This window comes from Camelus ferus, chromosome 21 (assembly GCF_009834535.1).
Source record: "Camelus ferus isolate YT-003-E chromosome 21, BCGSAC_Cfer_1.0, whole genome shotgun sequence".
Classification (NCBI taxonomy): domain Eukaryota; kingdom Metazoa; phylum Chordata; class Mammalia; order Artiodactyla; family Camelidae; genus Camelus; species Camelus ferus.
Genome location: NC_045716.1, coordinates 26,118,458 through 26,144,928, shown reverse-complemented (window position 1 = coordinate 26,144,928; position 26,471 = coordinate 26,118,458). Strand labels below are relative to the sequence as shown.

Sequence of the window (26,471 nt, the reverse complement as noted above, 5' to 3'; positions counted from 1 at the left end):
ACCCACTGTTGTCTTTTTTCTTTATTTATATGCTCAGTCATAACAGAAGACAAAGAGAAAACATCTTGCCATGAAAAAACATTTTTTCACAGGATCTAAGCTGGGGAGCCATGGTATAAAAACTTACATGGCCAGCCAAGAGTTTTAAGTGGTTTCGAAAGCTTTATCATTGAGGGCTCTCCTGTACCATCCTTTATAATCAGCACCATCCGTTAAAAGGTTGCCCCAAGGAAGGTTTCCTATTTTCTCAGACAGGGAAACTGACACAGAAATAAGTACCTGGTTAAAACCATGGTGATAGGACCAAAAGCACAAGGAAATTTATCTACTTCTCTTGGCCATGTTGCCTCCATCTATCTTCGGGGGGAATAAGCAGCACATTATAACACAGGCAGTCTTCACTTAACTGATTCGGAAGAGCTGTGGTGCCGGTGCATACAGTTGCAGAAACATCTTAGATGAAGACTCTACAAAGCACAAATGCAGAGATGTAACAACACTGTGTTCCGGGGAGTGCTGTGGAGCAGACAGGTCTGTAATAACAGTTGGGCACGGCAGCAACAAGGGCCGCGAAGATAAAACAGTCGTCGGAATCTGAGCTTTATTCAGCAACATGCGCTCACCACGATGCCGTCATTTTTCCTTCTGAGAAAAAGTGCAGTCTAATGGATCGCCTCTCACTTCACAGGGGACAGTGCTGGGATGCCCAGGCTTTGAGCTCTCCAAAGCACAGGCCCTCCAAAAATCAGGGAAGCGATACTGCGATTTTAAAAAGCGGTTGTGAAGCGATTCGATTATCAGGGCAGAGGTCCTCAATGGGCACTGGGCAGCGACGCGTAATCGGGGCTGGGCTGGCCCCATATGGAAGGAGGGACCCTGCACCAGCCACCGCGTCTGCAGGACCTGGCGAGAATGCGCTTTGGAGAGGGTGGAGGAGAGTGCAACCCTGAGAGGGGCCTGCTCCCTTGGGAGGGGAGAAAGCCGGCAACAGAAAAGGCAGTGCCGAGATTGAGGGGTGAAGACAAGAGTCGGGAGAGGGGATGGGACAGGGTGGCACGGCATCCTGGAGGTGGGCGGGGGTCGCCTTAAAGACTGAGGACTAGGCCGGGCCCAGGACAGCAGGGAAGTGTGAGGGAAAGACCCCTTCCTTCGGCAGCTCCCAAATCGTTTCTGTCAAAGATGGCCAAATTCCACGCTGCCCTTCCCCCTCCGCGCCGTCTCAGTCCCCTTGGGGTGCTCCCCAGTGCTGCGGAAGACGGTGGGGAGGTCCGGGTGAGTGTGTGCGTGGGGAGAAAGGTGCGGGAGAGAAGAGACCCTCCCTAGCCGCACCTCTCACCCAGCCGGCCCTTTGGGAGGTTCTTTCTGTTGAGAAAGGGGGCTCTGCCGCTTTAAGGTGGGGAGTAGGCGTCACCTCTGGCCGGGTGACGAACTGGGGAGGGGACCTGGTGGGCGTGTCCATGCAAAGAAGGAGGGGGTGCCGGCGGGGGGCGGTCCCATAGTAAAATATTGGAGGGAGAGGCGGGGTCCAGAAGGCGAGGCTACGTGGTGGGCGGGGCGCGGGGGGCGGTGCCTCTCCGGGAAAGCCGGGGAGGGGGGAGGAGGAAGCGGCCGGGTTGGTACCATTGCGCACGTTCCGGGAGGGGGACGGGTGACATTCCCTTGGAGGGGGGCGGGCCCTTCCCGGCGGCTGGGCCCGGCGCTCAAGCGGGAGGGGCAGTCCCCCTTCCCCCGCCGGGCGGGACTTGGGGGCCGCGGGGAGGGGGCACTTCTCCGCCCGCGTCTGAGGCGGGGCCCGCGGTACCTTTGGTGGCGCGGTGCGGCGGGGGGAGGGCCGAGGGGAGGGGGAAGGGGCGGTACCAGGAGGGGGCAGCCGGAAAGGGGGTGGCGCCGGCGGACAATGGAGCCTATGTGTGCCTGCGGGAGTGGGACGGCGCCGCCGCCGCCGCTGCCGCCGCCGGGGGGAGACGCTGCGCCGCCGCTGCCGCTGGCCCCGGCCCCGGCCCCCCGGGGCTGAGAGCCGCCCCGGACCGAAGCCCCCTCCCCTGCTCCGCTCCTCCTCGCCCCTCCCCCACTCCTGCCGCGGGGGTAAGTGGCACCTCAGGGGGAGGGGGAGGGGAAGGACCGGAGCCGGGGGGTGGGGGGGCCCGGGTCCGTGTCCGCGTGTTTTGGCCGGTTTAGGGGCAGGGGTAGTCAAAGCCGCAGGGGGAGAGCCGTAGGGGGAGGGGAGAAAAGAGGCGGGGGTCGAGGTTGCGGATTTAGAGTTGAGTCTGGAGAAACCTGTGTGGGGAGAGGAGGAGGGTGTCCTTTGCCCACGGCTCAGTGAGCAGTGGGGAGAGACGGAGGCATCTGTCGGGCTTTTTAGAGGTTGTGTCCCAAGCCGTGCTTGGAGAGGCTAAATGAGGAGCTGGGACGGTCCCAGGGTTCTGGGATGGAGGGGCATTGGAGGGGCGAGATGGAGACCCCAATGAGGGAATTCGGGTTGAGTTTGGTGGGGTCTGTAAGACCCCGGAGATGGACAGAGAGGCAAAGGGGACTTTGCAGGCCAGTGACTTGTTGAAGGGTGGGGGGAAGTGAAAGCTAAGAAGAATGTTGGCGGTTCGTGTAGTAAAGGGCTCCAGCAGGTGCGGTGGTGATGTTGAGGTCACCGAGTCATTGTGGGGGTCGTGGACACACCAGTGATTCCCAAAGTGGAGCTCTAGTCATTGACCTTTGAACATTGCAAAGACTATTAAGATGTCACTGGTTAGAGCTGGGTGAGCCTAGTGAAATGGAGATATCCTAAGGAAAAAAACAGCAGGGTTGGTTGTTATGTTCCCAGGGAAGGGCCAGAGGCCTGTAATAGTGTTGCTGGGGGCCTAATGGGAAGGCTCTCAAGCTTGAATGAGGAGGCCTGAAATCTGTCCTCCCAGAGCCCTGCCCTGGCAGAGAGAGGAGTGACTTAGAGCCTAGACTGCAGCCCAACTGGGGGCTAATAAAGTTCTGAGACGGAGTAGAGAATTGGGCACAATTGTGTCTTGGCAGAGAGAGACTAAGGTGGGATAGAATTGGTGCAAATTAGACTTTGGTTAGGGCGAATGGGCAGGTCACTGGTAGTGACTTCGGTGGGAAAATGAGTGAGTGGCTGTGTAAAGAGTTACATTTTGATCAATGGTGTTTTGATCAATGGTGTGTGATGGAGTATTTGTTAGTATTTGACATATTCAGGAACTAAGTGCTCATTCTTGGGCCAGAGATGTGGAGTCTTGTACCCTGAGCACAAAGTGATGAATCAGAATTAGCAGGTAGGAAGGGTAGGTAGTAAAATAGTTGAGAGTATGGGGTCGGGGGGCGAACAGACATTGGGAGCTAAGACTCACGTGTGGATTAAGAACTTTTGACTCTTCATGGAAGATTGTACACTATGTCCTGTTGATTTTGGGATTTGACTGGATATTGATGATTTGGAAGTCTTAATAGGAGTTGACGATAACGTGAATAATGTCATGGTACTAAGGACGACTTCAACAAAGACCTTTCTAATTACGGCAAAAGATCCAGTCTGTAAAAGACAGAGATGGGTTAATAAAAGGGGCAATTGGCTAGATGACATGAGGATGCTTTGAGGAATGAGGATTCCATTAATTGGTGGTTTGGATGAGAAGAGAAAATTTAATGCTAAGTTGAGACAGGGGTGACATTTCATAGGTTTAAAACCTAGTTCTAATGGTATTGAACCCTTAGAATATTACTTTGTAATAACTACTGAATGTAAAATGATTATAGTTCCTAAACGTATGGCAGATCGATAAGGGGGTCATTGACTAAAAGATGAAGGAACAGTTTCCATGCTATTCTCTTCTTATAAGGCAAGTTGTGTGTAGTAACTTGGCTCCTGAGCTAAGGATTCCTGACCTGGATTCTCTGATGACTAGCATAAGTGAAAAAGCACTTACGTACGTTGGAATTTCTTCTATGGGTATTTCCCCCATAGCCTTCAGAAGTGTCTGCTCCTGTGAATCAAAAGAAAATGCTTCCTGGCTTGCAAGGAGGGGAAAAAAAGTACAGAGGTTTCACAAGCATTATAATCAACTAAATATTTGATCATGGTGATTTAGTATGGTGGTTAGTGCCTTGAACTTACAATCAGGAAGCTGGTTTTCCCATTGACTTATGTGTGACTTTAAACACATGTCTCATATTTATTCTTTAGTTTTCCCATTTATGAAGTGGGAATACCACTGCCCTGACCACTCTTAACGCATTGCAGTCCTTAACAAGTTAATGCTTTATCTGCAAAGTGCTTTGGACACTTTTGGGAATGAAAGTTTACGTAGCTCAACTTTTTCCTCGCTTCTTAAAAACTACTCTGTCAGGAACAGACCACATTCAGCTTTTGTTACAATTCTAGCAGCATGCTTGATCAAGGAACAAAAAGGAGTACCTTATGCAAGCGCCTTGTTCTGTTGTGTGGGCTTTGGTTTTATATGACGTTTGGAAGGTGATACCTCTTCCTTATTTAGTGGCAACGCAGTAATAGTGATGACAATTGTAGAAATGTAAGCAAAGTTCCCGAGGGAAGAGTGGGAATATTCAAACTGTGAGTGCTGACCTAGGCCAAAGCCGACCCCACATCTGGGTGACCTTGGACATGTTTCTTGACTTCCTGGTGGCGTAATTTTCTTCAACTATGAAGTAATGCTGGTGGAATGACTTACTTGTCTGTCTGCCTTGGTGACTGTGTTAGGGTCTGTGGAAATTTTATTTGCTCTAGTTCAGAACTTCTTAACCTATGTCCCATGTACCCCTTTGGAAATTTAATTCAGCATAGGATCCCTTCTGAGAGTCATGGTTTTTAGATGCGTAAAATAAAATATATAGAATTACAGATGATATGGAAACAGTTATCAAGATGATAAACAATTGTGATACAGTAATTCATGTGCTTCTTTATAACACATTAAGTAATGTGCAGGTGCAGGTCTAACAGATACTATAATTGTGAAGTGGCAATGAGTGTAAATATTATGTTGAGATATCTTCAACAGCTGTAATGTGATGTGCAGTGTCCTGTGGTTTCTTGGTGACACAGTCACAGGGTTGCTAATACTACTGTGGGCTGTTACCTATATTCACGGTTGAAGGCGGTGCTAAGTTTTACTTAATGGTTAGTGAGTATGAAGATCAAAATTTCCTCCAGCAAGTTCACAGCCGCTACCCCTCCTCTGAGTCTCCACAGGCACCTTGGGAGGTCATGCAGCCCGAGTTAGGAGCTCCTGCTCTGAACCAGCTGTTTTGAAAGCTGAATTATGGCCACTTGCATTTTAGGCTCTGTAATTTTTTTTAAGCATCTTCACCATGCTAAGAACAAGAGCACAGAGAGGATATGAAGTAAAAGTCTATTTTGCACTCTTTGACGACTGTTCTTGGTCGAGGAGCAAGTTAAAGCTGGTGATTAGAATGAGACTTCTGTGTCTGATGGACTTTACTTTTCCAAACTTCCCAGTCTTCGGCGGGATGGACTAAGGCTACAGTGCTCCAGTGTCTTGCATTTTGAGTTTTAGTGGTTCCACCTCCTTTTTTGACCTAATTAATTTTCTTACTAGTCCTTCTTCCAAATATTGTTCTGGCCACAGAGCACTGGGGAATGGGTGGTTTTCTTTGCCATTGGTGTGAATTGGGGTATGAACTTTTCCATTCTTCTCATTCCTGTAGGACTGAATGTGAGACTAGCTGGTGTCACTCCACTTTGACCTAAAAATTCCTTTCTGTTTGGGAGGCCGAGATCAATCTTGGAAAGTTCCTCTGTGTCCCAATGTAGAAGAGAGAGCAAACTGGACATCTTGGAAGGTAAAGAGCCCAGCTTCTGTTGTTCAGTCTGTGCATATTAGATTTTGTTTCTGCTTCTGCAGGGTCTCTTGTAAGTTAGAACTACGTGTGTTCATTGTTGTGGCCTTTCCCAAGCAGAGGTCAGCACGCTGAATGCGAGTCACAGCCGCGAGTGCAGTTACCTTGTGCTTTTCTGTGGGCGAGGATTTCTGCAGTAACTGATTCTCTCGGAAAGGCAGATGGGGAGAAGTTAAGCAGGTATTTATTGTGTCATCATTGGTTTGTGTGAACAGGAGGCAGGAGTAGCAATACACAAGCCCCAAGCTCGTCACAATAACGGAGCAACCAGCATCCACTGAGTTTCTTTTGGGTGTGGGGTACCGAGACGGCGCCCCTTTCCTCAGGGAGCTCCCTGACTGAACATGACAGGGGTACAGTTTTAAAAGTGTCACGAGTGTAATGCTATGGGGTCGTGGAGGACACTCCTGAGGGTAGTTCGGAATTAAGGAGAATTTAACAAAGAAGGGACACTCGTCTGAAATTTTACTTTGGGTAGCCATTGTTCTAAGTGACGACAGTTGAAGTTCATTTTTTAATGGTTAAATTTTGTCAGAACTCTTCAGTTTGATGCCTATTTATTTGCTTGCTTAAAGTTTGTTAGCTTGAAGGACGGTAGATGAGTTGTTACCGTTTGTACATGAAAACATACGTTAGTATTCTGTTTGGACCGGGGTCGTCTGTACACGCCCAAGTATAGTTTTCCTTTCTCCACGTGTGTGGGGCAGACTGGGTCTTCCTGTTGTGTCCTTTTTCTGAGAGGAAGCCTTTGAGTAGTTGGCATGCCAGAAGTTAAGAATGAGCTAGGAATGGAATCCTGAGACCTTTTAGTTCCACATTCTAAGTTTGATACTATGCCTTTTATGGTGTAGTGGTCATAGCATAAAAATGAAATCTGTTAAACATGACATAGTTGTAATAAACTTGACTTCTTAGAGCAGGAGAGTGGGGAAAGGTCATTGGAAGAGTTGAAATTGGAATTGTAGGGTGATGCTGAATTAAGTTGGACTAATTTGTGAATTTATTCACAGCTTTGTGGCAACAACTTTATAGAGTCTCCTTTTAAAGATTCCTAAATAATTTGCCCTTAGGACAGCCTGAAACTTGGTTCTTCCTTGCCATTTCAAAACTATAAACCCTGGAGGCTCAGCGGTGTAACTCTAGTTTATAAGGACTGATGTTGGAGGTGGTTCTGCCTGGTGTGTTACTCAGTGGCTTGTTGACTTCTCCAGCTCAGCTCAGTGCAGCGTTTCACACATAGTAGGCTCTCAATCAGAGGGACTCATGTGGCCCTGTCGTTAGCCCCACCTTCCTCCAGAAGTGTGTGAAAATGAATTTTCTTGCTGAATGCTGGCCATGTAGAGTTACAGCTGAGGTAGGGAGGAACTATGAATGGTATTCGCTTTGTGAATTCAAATGTGTATCTGGAATTTTGCCTCTTCCACCTTTACAGTCAGCTCCCAGTTCTCTGTTCTAATTAGGAATGAGAAGAAGCAAAAATGTGTGGGTTTTTTCCCTACTAAATGCTCCGAAACTTAAAAGGTAGAAAAATTGATTTTATTTGCCCTTAATATTTCTCCAGTCTCTGAAAATGAAATACGCAGTTGGGAAGGAGGGAAAGTCATAAGGCCTGCCTTGAAATGTCTCCGGATTGGATAATATACTCTTTACTAACTGGAAGCTGATTCTGTGTACATGGGAGACGACAACTTCCTCGTAAACTAATGCTCTAGAATAATAGGAAACCTGTTCTTCTCTCAAGATGTTCAGTAACAAAATGATACTGTTGATTTTTTGATCCCCTTTGGAGCTCTTCTTCTTTGCTTTCTCCTCGTCCAGGTGAGGGGCACCTTTGAGAAGGGGTTCCTGGACTCGTCACACTCCTCGCCTCCAGGATGAGCACTGCAGTCTCGTGACCCTCGGGGTTTCGGTGAGTGGCCTGCGGCTGATAGCACTGAGGGCACGCCCGACTTAGCAGGGGGAAGGCTTCAACTTTTATTCAACAAATATTTTTGAGCCAACGCCATAGTAAATGCTAGAAATGGAGGGATAAACAAATCAGTCTCGATCCCTGCCTTCGTGGAGCCTAGTGAGAGAGATGACTGTTACACAGATGATCACTTAATTACATAACGTGGGAAATGCTGTGAAGGAGAAACACAGGAGTCTGTGACGAGAGTGTAACGGAGAATTTCACGTAGATTGGCGTTCTGGCGTCCTTTCTCCCTGACGGAGAAACACTGAAGCTGAGATCGCCTTCATTCAGCAAGAACCGTCCAGCTGGAAATGGAAAGGTTAGGGGTGAGGGAGAGAGGTGTCAGGAATGACTCCCCAGTTTCTGGCATGTGCAGCTGGAGGGATGAAGGTGCCTTTTACTAAAACGTGGGAGGCTGAAGGAAAAGTCCTTTTGGGAGGGAGGCCGCATAGGGATAAAGAAGGCATCTTTGGCCTTGGTCAGTTGCAGACATCTAGTGAGATGTCAGGTTGGCAGTTGTGTATACAGGTCAGCAGAGCAGAAGCTGAGCTGGAGATGTAAATTTGGGAGTTGTTGGCTTGGAAAGAACTTACTGGATGAGAAGAGAAGAGGACCCAGGGTAGAGTGGTGAGGAAGTTGGAATTGTAGAGATTGGGTGGAGAAGGGGCCTGCAGAGGAGGCAGGTGAAGGGTTACGGGGGCAAGGGCGGTGGGAGGAAAGCTGGGCAAACGTGGTGGTGTGGAGACCAAGAGCCTCGCTTTCCTCATCTCTGAAATGGGGAGATAGTAGTCCCTGCCTGCTGGGGTTGTTGTGAACGAGCTAGTATGTGTGGAGAGTGCTTACGGCAGTGCCTGACCCATGGTTAGCAAACATTTTAAATATTATTTAAGAAGAAAAGGAACATTGTAAAAGCATATCTTCGAGTTAGGAGATTTAGTCCTATTGGGGAAAAGTCCTTTCTCCCTCTCCGGCTGTGGTTAACCGTTCTGGGAGAGGCCTTTCCCGGTTTGTAAAAGGCGAAGAGGTGTGCGCTAACCTGGAGATGCCAGGGGCTGAAAGAGTCTCATTTTATTCTTTGCAGCGTGTGAGACATGTGACAGGTTTTCTGCCCAGTTGTTATTAAGTATCAGACAGGCTAACGCTAAGGTGACAGCTCCCTTGGATTAGGGGTTAGAACACCTGGATTTTATTCCTCGTCACGGAGTGAGCCCACATGCTTGCCTTAGCCTGCTGTGCTGTCCCTCCACCCGCAAAGGAACGGTCAGGAGGTGGCTCAGCGGAAAGAGGGGGTCAGAGAGCACTGGTCAGAAACCTGGGAGAAGCCGTTCACCCCCGTGTACTCCGTTCATTCGTCTGTAAAATGCCCGCTGATGAAGGTGGGGTGAATTGTGAGCATAAGACACTGTGTGGGGAAGTACTTTTAAATCACAAGTGTTCTCTGTTCACAGTATCATTACTAGAAATAATCTTTGCTACCAGCTCATCAGAAATGCCTGGCAGGTTGAGGTGAGCTGATACTTGCAGTATGTTTAGAGTTTGTTTGGGAGGAGAGTGCAACACGGATGCCAGGTGTTTCTGCTCTGGGAGCAGCCGAGTCACCCAGGGTCCAACCACGTGCTCTGTACATTGTGCTGAGTGTTACAGAAAAACCAAGACAAGGCTCTTGTCTTCTAGGAGCATAGTCTTCATAGGGAGATAGAACATAACACGTAGGACTGTTCAGTACAGCACGTGATTGAGTGCTGGAATGTGCGATGCAGACAGAAGGTACCAGCAGTTACAGAAGGGGACCGTATAGGTGGTAACTCCTTTTCCCGAGGTGGCTGTTCTCTGATGGCTTTGTCCAGGCAAGAGTCCTTTGCTGCAGCTTCTGTTTCACCAGTGATTCTTGATGTTTACTACGAGGCTGCAAAGTGGTTTCTGATCATATTTGTTGAACTTGACAAACACAATCAATTTTATAGTCAGAGCTGGGGGAAAAAGGAAAAAAAGCTAAAGGTGGTGGGGGTAGACATATATCCTTAAGTATAATCAAGACCAGAATGTTTTTAGGGTGCTTTCTCCTGAGGTCGGCGTAGAAACGTTCCGTAAAGCTTTATTCTAGTTCTTTTTCTCGACGTCTTCATTTAAAAGGAAAAAAATGTGGTTGTGTGCGCTCAGGACTTCTGTAAATTCCTTTCATGGTCTCAGGGAATATAGCTGTGGCTTTTGCAAATTTCTAAATGAAGAGATAGACATTTGACACTTGACAGTGTGATCATACTCCGTGCCAAATCCTGGAAGGTAACAGGTCCTCCCAGTTTCAGCCCGGTCCCCGAGCCTCTCCGGGTCCATGTAAGCTGTGACACCTGAGATGCTTCTAACTCCCTTTGATTCTGTAGCCACTAATCCTGCGTCTAATACCCTCCTCCAGCGCTGCACCCCATCGGTGAGGTAGCAGGAGGCGGGGGGAGGTGAGGGGACAGTGGTTACAAAAAACCACATTGGAGCTGCCCTGGAAGGAGCGGTGACTGAAAGTGTACCTTGGTTTCCTTGAGCCAGTCTAGGCTCCCCTAAATAAAGAGCTGCTCATTTGTTCTCTGGCTGGGTTTGGGAATATTTTCTTGACCTTTATGCTTCAAATTAGCCTTGCAAATTGGCTCAGAAAATATCTTAGCCTCCAAAGGTATTCTTTTACCTTTTACCAACACCATGGATCATCCCCATGCTTACCTGTTCCCACAGCCCCTGTCATTGAGCAGTGAGAGCACAAGATACGTACTCGGCATCATTGAACAAAAAGAGTGTAGAAATCGGGGCGGAACTGTTCGCACTGGGTATTGGTTGACTTCAGAGGGACCTCCTGTAATGTCTCCCCACCCGAGGCCCTGAGAATAGAAACATGCTCTGTTGCATGGTTTGCAATCGGGGTGGGTTTGTTACATTTCAGGGCCATCGGAGGTGAAACACCAGCTAGTTTCTGTGGCTTTGGAGTACCCTGTGGTTTCAAAGCATTGTTTTGAAAAAAGAAAAAGAAAACCCAACTTTCTGAGTGTTCTGTATTTGGAAGTAGAGAGATGTAAGGGAGAATATATGGCTAAAGATAAAAATGTTATTCTCATCTGCTTACAAACGCCTGCTGCGTGATGCTTCGGTGGGAGGCTTGTGCGCTTGGCAGAAAGTCTTAGTCACTCTTCAGTAGCTTTAGCACCAGAGCCTTCTGGCCAGAATATGAACATCGGCCTTCCCTTCCACCCTGACGGAAGCTGAGGAATGGTCTAGCTCTGCACCGTCGAGCTGGCAGGCTTTAGCCTTGGTCCTGCTGTAAGGGTGTTGATGTCTCTGTTTTTGCTCCCAGTGTGCCCTGGAGATGCGAGATTTTCCTTTGGCAGCAGGAGGCACACACCCAGAGGATGCTGGAGCCGCAAGGGCACAGGACCCACTTCCACAGCGGAGAAAAACAAAGAGGAAAAAGGTGCACAGGTGGCCGGCACTGAGGGACGCCCCCAGCAAGCCGCGGGCCGCCGCCACTGCCCTCAGCAGCTGTTGCTGCTGCCGCCCGAGAGGAACTCGGTGAGCCCGTCCCTGTCCGTGGCCGCAAGCTCAGGATCTCAATCAATGCATTCCAGTAACCCTAAAGTGAGGAACTCTCCGTCAGGCAACACACAGAGGTGAGGGCCAGGGCCCGGCGCGGCCGCCCCTCAGGGATGTCCCGGTGGACCGTCAGGACTCATTGGAGGAGCAGTGTGTTGAACTAGAGGGCGGAGAGACCCAAGTGGGGAAGGAAGAAGAGACAAGTGAATAGTGACAGCATAGTGTGAATACTTAGGTTAGAGTTTTCCTCTGCTGTTCTCTTGTCCATCGTGGCCTGGCCGCTCCTCTCTACCACGCGCTCCTCACCAAAACACCAAGACAAGGGCTTAACGACCCCACAGCACAATGTGCTGCACTTGGCAAATGAGGGAACTGAGGCCTGGAGTGGCAAGGAGGCCCAGGGTCCTAGAACTAAGGCCCCAGCCCTGGTCCGGGCATGCAGCTTCCCTCCCTTCCGTGGTACTGAGAGTGATGCTTCAAAAGAACCGTTTCCTCCTGCCTGGCGGGGGTTAGTGCGTCTGCTCGGGCGTGATCCTGCTTGGCGGGATTAGCGTCCTGGGGGGTTTCCCTCACCTGCCAGTCACCCGCGGGCGTCCTTGCGCTCTCCTGGACCCGCTCGTGTTTTCCAGCGGGAAGCCAGTCTCTGGCTACAGCTGTTCCTTGCTGTCAGCTGGGGTGGGGGCTGGGGGTAGTATTTTGATCTTGACGATGTCTGTTTGTTTACTCTGAGCTAGTCTTAGTGTGAGAGTCATTTCTCTATGTACATAGAAACCGTTGTCCTTTATTGACAGAAGCCCTAGAGATGGGTCCCCATGTGGCTCTCGGCTTCCTGAGATCTGGCAGGCCACTCTGCTTGGTCCTCCTCTCTGCCGAGAGCTCTGAGCTGAGGGCGGGGTGGAGGGAACAAGCAAGCGGGGGTGAGGTGGGGGAGGGGGTGCTCGCTCAGTCCTCAGGTCCCCTCGACCTGTGGTCGGCACTGCTGCTCCCTGACTCGTGCCGACCAGCCACACCCAGTGTCTGATCTCCTGTTGTTGTTTGTCTCTTTTAGTAGCCCTAAGTCAAAGCAGGAGGTGATGGTCCGTCCCCCTACAGTGATGTCCCCATCTGGAAACCCCCAGCTGGATTCCAAATTCTCCAATCAGGGTAAACCGGGGGGCTCAGCCAGCCAATCCCAGCCATCCCCCTGTGACTCCAAGAGTGGGGGCCATACCCCTAAAGCACTCCCTGGCCCAGGTGGGAGCATGGGGCTGAAGAATGGGGCTGGAAATGGTGCCAAGGGCAAGGGGAAAAGGGAGCGAAGTGTTTCCGCCGACTCCTTTGATCAGAGAGATCCTGGGACTCCAAACGATGACCCTGACCTGAAAGGTACGTCTGCACGATCGCTGAGACCCAGGGAAGCAGGTGTTCCTGGGAAGGGCTCTGGCGTGGGTGCCGGGGAGCCTCGCGGCAGCCGGGTGGGGAGAGAGGCCCCGGGGCGCGCAGTTCTCAGTTTAAGGTGGAATGATTTCTGGCCATTTTCCTACTCGCTGAGGAATAGTTTGAAACCACCTTGATGAGGAGTTCTTGCTCTCAAGGATGCGAGTGTTCTAGGGGTTTTGGTAGAATGTTCCACAGCCCAGCCCATGTTATGGAAGTTTCTGGCCTCCGTGCTCTGGGTACTTGAGTATGAAGCCAGTGGCTCCAGTTCATCTCTGCGAGGGCCCACACTGGAGCAGTTTCTCTGACAACTCCTCCTCTCCTCCATCAAATTAATGTTTGAAGACTTGGGTTTTGTGCACTCTGGCTGCCGTTTTCCCAGAGTTGTGCTAGTCCAGGACTGTCACGGCCAGTTCCAGTGTGGCAGGAATGAGAGGCCACATGTGGTGGAGAGACAGTAGGCACCAAATGGAGTGAGCGGGCAAGAGTGTGGGACCTGTGGCTGTGGCTTTCGGCTTTTTGTCTCCCAGTATAAAATAGAAAAATTCTTAACTGTAGGCCAGAACATGAGACTAGTATTCAGGGTGTGGAAGTGTGACTCCCCAGCGCAGCTTAGAAATGGAAACCTGGGTGGTTGGCCCCTGTCTGTCCTTTCTCCTTCAGGTGTTTGGGGGAGGCCTGTTCAGAGTGCCAGCACTGTGCTGGGTGCTGGGGGTGCCATGGTCAGCAGGACAGAGCAGCTGCTGTCCTCAAGGGTTTGAGTGCACCTAGACAGCAGATCATTGAGCAGTTACAATAAAATTTGATAAATGCTGAAGTAAGGGAAGTTAAGGGGCTTTTGGTCACTAGCAGGGGCATCCAGCTGAAGAGATTGTAGAAAGGTCTCCAGGAAGGGGTGACATTTACAGTAACATCTGAGGGATGCATAACAGAAGTGAGGAGCTGGGGGGGAGGATGCCTTATAATTAGTCATTTACGAAAAAGCGTGTTTGTATTTTTATGAGTAGAAGAGGTTTCCTCTTAGCAAAGTTCTTGCTTCTTGAAATCCTCGAGGTGGGTTTGTGTTACGATGCTGTACATGCTGGCAGAAGAGAAGGAGTCTTGTTCTTCCTGTGACACGAGTCTTTTCATTCTTTTAGAATGTAATTCTGCTGACCACATAAAGCCCCAGGATTCCCAGCACACTCCGCACTCGATGACCCCATCAAACGCTACCGCCCCTGGGTCTGCCACCCCCTCCCACGGCCAGACCGCTGCCCCCGAGCCCCTGCCTGCCCAGAAGACCCCTGCCAAAGTGGTATACGTGTTTTCTACTGAGATGGCCAACAAGTAAGTTGACGGCCGTGTCTTGCTGTCACCACGGCTTGTGTTTGCCCACCTGAGTTTGCAGTCCCATTGAAGGTTGATCCCTTTTCTTTTGCCCACTTGTATTACCACTTAAAGGTAACACAGAGAAAGAGGTAAAATACAGCATAGAACCCCCCACTCCTCCTCCCCAGGGGCAGCCCCTGGCGCCGTTTCTTGGGCTTTCCTTCCAGAAGGTTTGGAGCTGATGCAAACACACATACGCATCCTTTTTAAACACAGCAAGGCCGACTGCACAGCGTGCATTTCCCTGCGGCTTGGTATTCGTTTTAAAAAGACACAAGTGATGCATGTCCATTTTAGAATAATTGGGAAATATAAGTAACTAAAACGAAAATCATCTCAGGAATTCATAATGATGACTACTGTGAACGTTCTGGTATATATGTTTCTGGTGGATCAGTGGATTTTTATTTATGCAAAATGTGACTATATCTTAAGTAGAGTTTTCTGACTTTTTTTTCTTTTACTTAAGATTTTTAAAAATTAAGGTACAAAATGAATCTTGACAGCCTTAAATTATTATTAGGTGTTGTAAGAATTGATGTTTCCCCTTCTTGGGTTGGAATTTTGACCTCGGATTCTCTGTATGACACCTGCTGTAGTGGATTGGTGTGAGGAAGAAAATCCTGGGTTTTTTTAATGCGTCCTTTGAGATTTGTTACTAGCTATCTTTTAATTTCAAAAGTTTGGTGGTAAATGATAGACATAAATAATGAAAATCTTTTTCTCTATTTCTTCTCATTCAGCATTGCTGGTGGTTCTTTGTACTTCCTCCTCCTCCTTACAGGTTTAATCTGGGGGTGAAGTGCTCTGGAATCACAGTCAGTGAAACAGAAATGAGCCCTAGTGTGTGCATGTCTCCTGTCTTTGCAGAGCTGCAGAAGCCGTACTGAAGGGCCAGGTGGAAACTATCGTCTCTTTCCACATCCAGAACGTCTCCAGCAGCAAGACAGAGAGAAGCACAGCCCCCCTGGTACGTCATTTTGGGAATGGAACCCTGGTGTAAGGGCCCCGCAGAGGCTGCGGAGGTAGGAGGCGGTGAGCCCCGCTGGCAGGGAGGCAGTCTCTTTTTTTCCTTCTTCCAGTTTTATTGAGATGTAACTGGAAAACAGCACTGTGTAAACTTCAGGTGTATAGCATGATGATTACTTACAGGCATGGTGAAAGGATCTCATTACGATCTCATTACTAGAAATTACTATCATCTCATATAGATATAAAATTAAAGAAATAGAAAAAATATGTATTTTTTCCCTTGTAATGAGAACTTTTAGGATTTGCTTTCTTATCAGTTTTTGTGTGTAACATACAGCAGTGTTAATTATATTTATCATGCTTTACATTACGTTCCTAGTTCTTGTTTATCTGATGACTGGAAGTTTGTACAGTTTCACTACCTTCTTCCAATTCTGCCTCCCCCAACCCCCCCACTTCTGGTAACCACAGCTCTGATCTCTTTTTCTGTGAGTTTGTTTGGTTATTTGTGAATTATAATTGACCTATAAAACTGTTGAGTTGCTGATAAACAGCAGTGACTCGATGTGAGCGTACATCTTAAAGATCACCGTGCTAAGTCTGTACGTCTGTCACCAGAGATACCACATAGTTGACGTATTTCCCACTCTGTCCATTTCATACCTATGGGTCATTTCTTTTGTAATGGAAAGATTGCACCTCTTTATCTCCCTCACTTATTTCTCTCTTCTTCCCCAGTCTCCTCCCTTCTGGCAGCCACCTGTTTGTTCTCTGTATCTATGACTCTTTCTGTTTAGTTATATTTGTTCATTTGCTTTATTTTTTAGATTCCACATATAAGTGAAATCATACAACATTTGTCTTGCTGATTTATTTTACTTAGCATAGTGCCCTCTAGGTCCATCCATGTTGTCAAAAATGGCAAGATTTCATTCTTTTTTATGGCTGAGTAGTATTCCATTGTATGTAGACCACATCTTCTTTATCTATTCATCTATTGATGGGCCCTTCGGTTGCTTCCGTATCTTGGCTGTTACAAATAATGCTGCAATGAACTTAGAGATACATGTATCTTTTCTAATTAGTGTTTTCTTCAGATAAATGCCCAGCATGGAATTGCTGGGTCATGCAGTAGTTCTAAGTTTAATTTTTTGAGGAAACTCCACACTGTTCCAAAGTGGCTGCACCTGTTTACATTCCCACCAGCAGTGCATGAGGGTTTAATAGGGAGATAGGCTTTATGGTATCAGCTACATCCTGGGCTTTGAACCCAACCATGTGGTTTTAGGCATATTACACTGCGCTGGCCTTTCCCACTAGCATGCTGACCTATTGGTGAATTACTAGGAGGCTTCCTAGGTAGAAAATAAAAAAGGAGATATATAGATATCTCAGCATTTCTTTCACGTAACTGGGAAAAACCTGAATTTAGACCCTGTGTACAGAGCAGAATTTTAAAAAATGAACACTCTTGAGTTAGTTGAAGAACACAGAAAAAGCAACAGCTGAAGCTACAGTACTAGAGTACATGCTGATAACACCATAATTAGGGTCTCAGTGACTTTTAAAATGATTTATTTATTTCAAAGTGAGAGGACCATTGAATGCTTCTAATTGCTTGATATTTCCAAAATTATAGTAAATGTTAGACTATTTTCTCTCTGGGACTTAAGCACCTACTATGAACTACATTAGAAAAAGCATACAATGGCTGTCTTACACATGTAGTGTTCCAAATTTAACCAGAAGATATTTCTTGTGTCTTGCATTGTCAAGGCGTCGCGCTGAATGCGGTGGGGCCACTAAGAGGTTCAGTGTGCAAAGTCTAAGACTGGGATGAGTCTCAAACATGTGAGAAGTTAGATGACAATAAATGACTGAAGTGACAATTTAAGGTAGAATGAGTGACATTTATCCATGTTGTACATGAACACAGAAGTCCCTCTCTGTGACATAGCAGAATTTGGGCTTTTCTAGACTTAGAAAATAAATTTCACGTTCCTCTGCATCTCAGCTACTCAAGGGTAGAAGATAGATGTATGTATAATAATTGTAAATGTATGTATTTTAAAATTTATACTTTAAAATATTTCTTTATTCATAATTTACATTGCTCTGGAATGCACAAGGTACGTTGCAACTCAAACTGACACTTTATTGACTTAATGACAGATCTTAATACAGTTTTTACCTCCACCTTCTCTGGTACTAAAATGAAATAGGGAAGGAGTTAAGGAGGGAATTGGGACTCGTCCAGTCACCACTGCTCCAAATCTAAAATAAGAAGGGTGGTGCTAGACTGGTTCTCCCATCACAGTCACCTTACAGGAAATCAGTGCCACCCTTAACAAACAAACAAAGCCTGGCCGACAAAACCAAACTTAAAATGGGGCTGGAGAGCAAATTAAGGTGACCTCCACACTGCAGTCAAGAAGTCAGAGGCGCGGGAGACACCGCAAGGCGCAGAGCCACGCAGCTTCGGCCGGTCTTACCCACGCGAGTCTCGGTCTGCGGGGCGGTGTGTGTGGAGGGCACCTGCGAGGGAGACGTTTATGGATGTGCTCACTGAACATGAACACTCAGAGAGGCGTCTTTGTGTTTAGGCGACACAAACTGTTCGTATTCAGGGAGGCACATAATTATTCCTGTACAGATTTGCACCCTGATAAACATTCGGGAGAGTAGGTGGGGAGGTAAGTAAGAGCCTCGGGGGGCTGGAAATGCAGACTGTATCAAGTGAACAAGCAGGAGCAAGTGAACATCAGAAAGGGACCAGGCGGCCAGCAGGGGGCTGGTGGGAGATCCCAGGGATGGAGCTGGGAGGCTGGGCTGCCCCAGCACCTTCAGTGGCGCCCGGGAGTTGACCCAGGACATTATCCGTCCCTCTTCCAAGCACCACCATGTCTGTTTCCCCCGCTGTGGGTGAGCATGCTTGCACCAGGACTCAGTATAGCACTGGTGGTTAGTAAGTGATGATAAGGCGGTCATCCATTCTGTACAGAGGGTGGTCTGCTGCCGCCTGCAAGGGCAGCTCGAGAGGCCCTGTGAGCTGGATGGCCTCATGCTGCTCCGCAGAGCCCGCTGCCTGCAGCCGCTCTCACTGTAGTTCACATACAAATGCTTATCACACGTGGAGTCAGTGATCACAGACTGCAGACAGAAATCGGAGGCGTCAGGCCCCCGGGAACTCGAGGAGAGGGGTGCTTTGCTAGTCACCATGCCAGAGGAGGTGCTGAGAGGGGGCGGCCTCCGGCTGGTAGAGCACGGAGCTGTAAGTGACAAGTCCTTTCTCTTTCAGTTGAAAACATGACTTTTTGATTGACAATGAGAAGTCTACATGCCCAGTTACACTTTCGGGGAATAGAAAAAGGTGTTAGGTACAGCCTGCCACCTACCAAGAAACTAATCTCTCCCTGAATCAGAGACACATAGTAGACATGTGATAGCGAACCTGTTCCTCGAAATAGATCCTCAGATGTATTCACTTTGGCAGAGTGTCTCTCCCTTGGCGAGCGTATAGTTATTGAAACCTAATCTTCAGAGAGGGAAGGAGGATGCCGTTTGACAGTAACGTGTAAGAAAAAAATCAAGATGTCTTTATGTCCGAAGTGGGGTTGTACACGAGCAGTTTCTCCAGCAAGTGTCAGCGTGGATTTATGTGACTGGGACGAGTCCTGGGGAACGTATCTTGCTCTTTTAATTGCCCTTTTGTTCAATTTACCAGTGATTTTTAAAATCTCGTTTATCTTCAGAACACGCCGATATCTGCCCTTCGGAATGATCCGAAACCTCTCCCACCACAGCCTCCGGCTCCAGCGAGCCAGGACCAGAACTCCTCCCAGAACGCCAGGCTGCAGCCAACTCCACCCGTTCCGGCACCAGCACCCAAGCCTGCCGCGCCTCCACGTCCCCTGGACCAGGACAGTCCTGGGGTAGAAAACAAGCTGATTCCTTCTGTAGGCAGTCCTGCCAGCTCCACTCCACTGCCCCCCGACGGTACTGGGCCAAACTCGACACCCAACAATCGAGCAGTGACCCCTGTCTCCCAGGGGAGCAATAGCTCTTCAGCAGATCCCAAAGCCCCCCCGCCTCCACCAGTGCCCAGTGGAGAGCCCCCCACGCTGGGCGAGAATCCCGATGGGCTGTCTCAGGAGCAGCTGGAGCACCGGGAGCGCTCCTTACAAACGCTCAGAGATATCCAGCGAATGCTTTTCCCTGATGAGAAAGAATTCACGGGAGGACAGAGCGGGGGGCCCCAGCAGAACACTGGGGTATTAGATGGACCTCAGAAAAAAGCAGAAGGGCCGATACAGGCCATGATGGCTCAATCCCAAAGCCTCGGTAAGGGCCCTGGGCCCCGGACAGATGTGGGAGCTCCATTTGGCCCTCAAGGACATAGAGATGTGCCCTTTTCTCCAGATGAGATGGTTCCACCTTCCCTGAACTCCCAGTCTGGGCCCATAGGACCCGACCACCTGGATCACATGACCCCCGAGCAGATCGCATGGCTGAAACTGCAGCAGGAGTTCTACGAGGAGAAGAGGAGGAAGCAGGAGCAGGCGGTGGTGCAGCAGTGCTCCCTCCAGGACATGATGGTCCATCAGCACGGGCCCCGGGGGGTGGTCCGAGGGCCGCCCCCTCCGTACCAGATGGCCCCCGGGGAGGCCTGGGGGCCGGGGGCGGCAGAGCCCTTTGCTGATGGGATCAACGTGCCACATTCTCTGCCCCCGAGGGCCATGGCTCCCCACCCCAGCATGACCGGGAGCCAGATGCGCCTCCCTGGATTCGCAGGAATGATAAACTCTGAAATGGAGGGGCCAAATGTCCCCAACCCGGCATCTAGACCAGGTCTTTCTGGAGTCAGTTGGCCAGACGATGTGCCAAAAATCCCAGATGGTCGAAACTTCCCGCCTGGCCAGGCCGTCTTCAGTGGTCCCGGCCGAGGGGAGCGCTTCCCAAACCCCCAGGGATTGTCTGAAGAGATGTTTCAACAGCAGCTGGCGGAGAAGCAGCTGGGTCTGCCCCCGGGCATGAGCATGGAAGGCATCCGGCCCAGCGTGGAGATGAACCGGATGATCCCAGGCTCCCAGCGACACATGGAGCCTGGGAACAACCCCATTTTCCCTCGAATACCAGTGGAGGGCCCTCTGAGTCCTTCCAGGGGCGACTTTCCGAAAGGGATGCCCCCACAGATGGGCCCCGGTCGGGAACTGGAGTTTGGGATGGTTCCTAGCGGGATGAAGGGCGATGTCAGCCTAAATGTCAGCATGGGATCCAGCTCTCAGATGTTACCTCAGAAGATGCGAGAGGCTGGGGCGGGCCCCGAGGAGATGCTGAAGCTGCGCGCAGGGGCCGCAGACATGCTGCCCGCTCAGCAGAAGATGGTGCCCCTGCCGTTCGGCGAGCACCCTCAGCAAGAGTACGGCGTGGGCCCCAGGCCGTTCCTCCCCGCGTCTCAGGGTCCGGGCAGCAGCAGTGGCTTGCGGAGTCTCAGAGAACCGATCGGGCCTGACCAAAGGACTAACAGCCGGCTCACCCACATGCCACCACTACCTCTCAACCCCTCCAGTAACCCCGCGAGCCTCGGCTCAGCTCCTCCGGTCCAGCGTGGCCTGGGGCGCAAGCCCTTGGATATCTCTGTGGCAGGCAGCCAGGTGCATTCCCCAGGCATTAACCCTCTGAAATCTCCCACGATGCGCCAAGTCCAGTCACCCATGCTGGGCTCGCCCTCGGGGAACCTCAAGTCCCCCCAGACTCCATCGCAGCTGGCAGGCGTGCTGGCGGGCCCAGCTGCTGCTGCTTCCATTAAGTCCCCCCCTGTCTTGGGGTCTGCTGCTGCCTCGCCTGTTCACCTCAAGTCTCCATCACTTCCCGCCCCGTCACCTGGATGGACCTCCTCCCCAAAACCTCCCCTTCAGAGTCCCGGGATCCCTCCAAACCATAAAGCACCCCTCACCATGGCCTCCCCAGCCATGCTGGGCAGTGTAGAGTCAGGTCAGTATGCGTTCATCCTCACGGTCTCACCTTATAGCCAGAGATTGCAAAAGCCTGATTTACTTACTTCTAGAAAACGGGTGTCCCAACCTGTTACACAACCAGAGGAGGCGGCCTTTGCCAAGATGGACATGTTTGTGGCAGGGTGCGTCCTCGGTCCTTCCATGGGGTTATGCACCAGTGCCCAGTCCTGGCGGAGATGTGGGCCCTTAGTGCAGAATATGTTTTATCAGATAGGACTGGGAGGGCAAATGGGAAATACGTGCCATTTCACTGAATGATTTACACTTGCACAGTGAGCACACATTGGTGAAATAAAGTGTCCTGATGGTGGATCAATGGCTGCTTTAACTAGGCCCGCCCATTTCAAAGGGCTGCCTTGGCGTCAAGGGACTCTGAGTGTCTTCCCAAACAAAGCGGGGAGGCTGCTGAGAGACTCGAGTGGTTCTCGTAAATCTGTGTTGACCGTGGAAACAGTTACCAAAACCTTCTCCTTCGCAGACTGCTGTTCCCACAGATCGGCTACAATTTACAAGTATTTTCTTCCTGGGAGAATCGCTCACTGATGATGGTGGTTTTGTGAACGGGACCAGAGGTGGTCAGGGGAAGATGAGCACTGAGGTGTAAACACTAGGTCTGTGCCATCTCCACTTGAAGACCAGAATCAGAATAAGATGGGGGATTTAGCCTACCGAGCTGCAGTGTGTGTCTCTGCTGGGCAGCAGTTCACAAAAGCGGAGCGGTGGAGCCGCCCCCTCGCCGTTCTAGTTCAGCCGTCTTGGTGGTGGAAATTAACCACGAGCCCGTGTAGGGTGATTCGGTTAGTCCCTGGGGTCGGATGGCCAGTCTGGCTTCCTGGCATGCTGATGCCCAAGCCGAATTCTGAACGGTGATTGGCAAGGGAGAGAGATCCACTTACTTCCCACTCTCTTCTGTGAAGCCGTTGTCTGTGACCCATGTTTTGCCCGAGCTTGAACTAAAATTTCTGACGCATTCGTGGTGCGTTTGTCTTCCCATCTGCTGATCCATCACCTCCACCTCACACTGCAGTCTCCCTCTGCACACACACAGAGCTTGACTGGAAGATGCATGATTCATGTCCTGGGTCTATCCTGTTCATCTGCCTCATTCCTGGCCTTGCTAGTTCATAATCATAAGCCCAGTAGCTTTCAAGAGGAATCTAATTCCTTGCCCCTTTTTTGTTTTATTTTGCTTTCTTCTAGGTGGCCCCCCACCTCCTACCGCCAGCCAGTCTGCCTCTGTGAGTATCCCGGGGAGTCTGCCCTCTAGTACACCCTACACCATGCCTCCAGAGCCGACCCTTTCCCAGAACCCACTGTCTATCATGATGTCTCGAATGTCCAAGTTTGCAATGCCCAGTTCTACCCCGTTGTACCACGATGCCATCAAGACTGTGGCCAGCTCAGATGACGACTCCCCTCCAGCTCGTTCTCCCAACTTGCCATCAATGAATAATATGCCAGGTAAGAAATCAGGAAGGTAGGATCTGGAGCTAGTGCTCGACAAAAGAAGAAACTTCTCGAAGTGTTTTCTTGATGGCTGTAGACCTCAATAGCTGGAAACTGACCAAGCTGAAAAAGTACAGCATCTAAGTTAGTGTCTTGACTAGAGGAAGTGAATGATAACAAGTTTTTATTAGCTTAATTTGGTATTTGTTGATAAGAAAGCAGGTTTCTTAATAGTTCTTACAGTTTTCTTATAGAAGTTCTGATGCTTCCATGTACCTGGATGCTTTTTTAGGGGAGGGGGAGGGTCTCCTGGAGCAAGACTGAAAGCAGTATCTTTTTAACATGCTGATTGGAATGTCTTTAGTCCACAAATATTTTCCTGGAAGGGCGGCCTCAAACCGCAAGCAGCCGCAGGATTTCAGACAGTGGAAAGCCCCTGTTTCCTAGAGAAGCACTTTCTCTAGGACTAGAGAGAGAAGAAGGCTCCTGCCTTCCCTCCTCCTCCTGTCCTTCTTCGCTCCCGCACCTCCCGCCTCCCCAGGTCGCACTGGCAGGAAGCCGTCTGGGGTGGCGAAGGTGATCGGCGGGGAGACCAGGACTTCTCCGCCATGGGGTTCTGGTTCCAGTTCCGTCCTGATTGTCGGGGATGTCCTTTACTTACCATCACTCAGTTTAGCTCGTGGCCAGCACAGGCCCCGTCCCTTCCGTGCTCAGCAGTTAACTCCATGAAGAGACTGAGTATTTAAGTGTCCCAGAGGCCCGAGTGGAACCTGTGTGCTTTCCTTTTCCATTAAAAGTTGGCTTTCCTTCAACACGTCATACGACCTGGGGTTTGAAGTGCTCTCTCTGTGAGTCAGTGTGAAGTGATGAAGCCGAACGTCAGCTGCAAGGGGACTGCGTGCTTTGCTCGCTGTTACTTCTGATTCCTGGGCTCACAGGGCTGTTTAATCCTCTTCTTCCGCAAAGGGCCGTACTAGGTCGTCCAGGCAGATCGTTTTGCTCTATGTTAAATCTCTCCAGCAAAGAAGACTGCTCATTTGCATATCAGCGTGTAACTTTTCACACGGGAGACCCTTCCTAGCTGTCTTCCGCGCATCTCTGTGCCACACGGTTGAAGACCCAGTAGCACACTGTCTTGTGGAGCCGCTGGTCTGTGCGCTCCCGAACGCACTCTAATCTTACTGGGGCAGAGGCTGCGCAGTGTGTGGTTTCCCCAGCACAGTACCATGCGCCTTTGGTCCAGAATAGTTTTTCTGTTACTTTGATTGATTGTACGTTTCTGAGTTGCTTTTGGTTGAGTTGATTCCTCTGATATCTTTATTTTTCTAGGAATGGGCATTAACACACAGAATCCTCGAATTTCAGGTCCAAATCCCGTGGTTCCAATGCCAACCCTCAGCCCAATGGGAATGACCCAGCCACTTTCTCACTCCAACCAGATGCCCTCTCCGAATGCCATGGGACCCAACATACCTCCTCATGGGGTCCCGATGGGGCCTGGCTTGATGTCACACAACCCTGTCATGGGGCATGGGTCCCAGGATCCTCCGATGGTGCCTCAAGGACGGATGGGCTTCCCCCAGGGCTTCCCCCCAGTGCAGTCTCCTCCGCAGCAGGTTCCGTTCCCGCACAATGGCCCCAGTGGGGGACAGGGCAGCTTCCCAGGAGGCATGGGTTTCCCTGGAGAAGGGCCCCTTGGCCGCCCCAGCAACCTGCCCCAAAGTTCAGCAGATGCAGCACTTTGCAAGCCTGGAGGCCCGGGGGGTCCTGACTCCTTCGCTGTCCTGGGGAACAGCATGCCTTCAGTGTTTACAGACCCAGATCTACAGGAGGTCATCCGACCTGGAGCCACCGGAATACCTGAGTTTGATTTGTCTCGCATTATTCCATCTGAGAAGCCTAGCCAGACACTGCAATATTTCCCTCGAGGGGAAGTCCCAGGCCGTAAACAGCCCCAGGGTCCTGGACCTGGGTTTTCGCACATGCAGGGGATGATGGGTGAACAAGCCCCCAGAATGGGACTAGCGTTACCTGGCATGGGAGGTCCAGGGCCAGTGGGAACTCCGGACATCCCTCTCGGGACAGCGCCATCCATGCCAGGCCACAGCCCAATGAGACCACCAGCCTTTCTCCAGCAAGGCATGATGGGACCTCACCATCGGATGATGTCACCAGCACAATCGACAATGCCCGGCCAGCCCACCCTGATGAGCAATCCCGCTGCTGCCGTGGGCATGATTCCTGGCAAGGATCGGGGGCCTGCCGGGCTCTACACCCACCCTGGGCCTGTGGGCTCTCCAGGCATGATGATGTCCATGCAGGGCATGATGGGACCCCAACAGAACATCATGATCCCCCCACAGATGAGGCCTCGGGGCATGGCCGCCGATGTGGGCATGGGTGGCTTTAGCCAAGGACCTGGCAACCCAGGAAACATGATGTTTTAAGCTGCTAAGATTGGATGTGCCGATCCTCGTCAAGATGAGATTCCAGGTCCTGAGAGCTGCTTTGCGGGGGTTCCAGGAGTACTGCTGGTCATGCAATAGGAGAGCAGAGACCCAAGGGCTGCTTTGGGGGAGGGGGGAACTCGAGAATGTATGGATTTATCTGAAAACAAATTATTCATTTAATCAACAGGTGTGTTTTTTTTAAGATTTATTTTTTAAAAATTATTTTTGTGGACTTGGGTATCCCATGATGGCACCTACTTTTGGGAATCTGTAGCTGTGCTTTGAGAAATGCCATCGGTCATGTGTTGCACCGTTCTCTGTATGTTTACGTCCTTTGGACTGGCTTCTCCCAGGATTCTTTTCTGGTTCTGTTTTTGCTTTGGGCTTTATTTTTTGTGTACTGTACTATATTGTAAAAGGGATTTTAGCAGAGACTTTAGTCTTTGGGACAAGAGGAGAACAGGAATGCTGGGCTGTTTACTTTAGGTGGAGAATCCATCTTCAGACCTTTGGACTATTTTCTTTCAACTCCAGTGTATAGAAAAACCAAACTACGACCTCAGAGCAGAGTATTAATGAAAAGCACAAAAAAAGGAACTAAGTTCAGCGAGGGGTGGGGGGAGGGGGGAAATTTTTCTTTTTAAAAAGAATGACGCTTAGGACATTCGATTTTCAGTTCAAGTGTTCTTCAGCACTGTCCGCCTCTCCTGATCTCCAGACCACCTTCACGGTTTCCTCTTGTTTTCCCTCCCCCCTCCTTCCCCGTCTTCTGGGCTAAATGAGTTTCCTCCTGTGGTGCCCCCACTGGTAACCCCTTGCTTCCCTCTCTTTTTCCCTTTGGCAGCTGCAGTACACGGCGTGATTTGGGGGAAATAAATCTAGCGCAGCCTTGCCTTCCCTGCCGAGTGTTGTCCCGGCTCCCGGGAGGGAAAGGCCTGTCTTTGGGATGCTCCATGGTCTTCTTTGCCCTCGTCTTTTCTTCCCCAGCCTCCCCTTCCCTGCTCACATGGTTTTCTGTTCTCCTTTTATTAGGAATTCCCAAGTGAATTTTATTAATGTGGGAGTGGAACAGATGCTAAAAGCTATCCAGGATTTTGTTTTTGTTTTTAATTTTGTGGTTCCTTCCCTTGCCTCCCCCTCCCATGCGTAAAACGTTCTGTGTAACCTCCATTAAATTTGGTACAAAACCACTCACCAGAGCTGTGGTGTCAGAAAAATAAAATATATTGTTTCTTACAAAATTGAACCGCTTTTTTTGTCCATTTGGAGCCCTGTTTGTTTGGTGTTGGGCATGTCAGTTGCCGTGCAACCCAGAAGCATAGCATCTCTGTGTTGGAGCTGGTCAGTAGGTGAAGGTGAGGGGGTGTGTGTGAAGGTGCTTCTGCAGGC

The 26,471-nt window shown here is 50.0% G+C and overlaps 1 protein-coding gene across 11 annotated transcripts in view; it reads left to right on the top strand.

The window, feature by feature from the left end:
- BCL9 (BCL9 transcription coactivator) overlaps nucleotides 1–26,323 on the top strand; it is a 78,887-nt gene extending 52,564 nt beyond the window's left edge. Inside the window, exons 2-11 of one of the 11 annotated variants that reach the window (XM_032464454.1) lie at nucleotides 5,692–5,826; nucleotides 5,944–6,063; nucleotides 7,702–7,792; nucleotides 11,175–11,389; nucleotides 12,459–12,775; nucleotides 13,966–14,155; nucleotides 15,068–15,167; nucleotides 18,922–21,163; nucleotides 22,387–22,647; nucleotides 23,962–26,323. In XM_032464454.1, coding sequence (XP_032320345.1) covers nucleotides 11,187–11,389; nucleotides 12,459–12,775; nucleotides 13,966–14,155; nucleotides 15,068–15,167; nucleotides 18,922–21,163; nucleotides 22,387–22,647; nucleotides 23,962–25,079 — 4,431 coding nt within the window. In that variant the 5' untranslated portion in view covers nucleotides 5,692–5,826; nucleotides 5,944–6,063; nucleotides 7,702–7,792; nucleotides 11,175–11,186 and the 3' untranslated portion in view covers nucleotides 25,080–26,323. Of the gene's footprint in view, nucleotides 1–399; nucleotides 1,273–1,858; nucleotides 2,086–5,691; nucleotides 5,827–5,943; nucleotides 6,064–7,701; nucleotides 7,793–11,174; nucleotides 11,488–12,458; nucleotides 12,776–13,965; nucleotides 14,156–15,067; nucleotides 15,168–18,921; nucleotides 21,164–22,386; nucleotides 22,648–23,961 lie in introns of those variants that run through there. The other 10 variants (XM_032464453.1, XM_032464451.1, XM_032464458.1 and 7 more) reach the window with 10 other exon arrangements.
- Nucleotides 26,324–26,471: the final 148 nt, after the last annotated feature.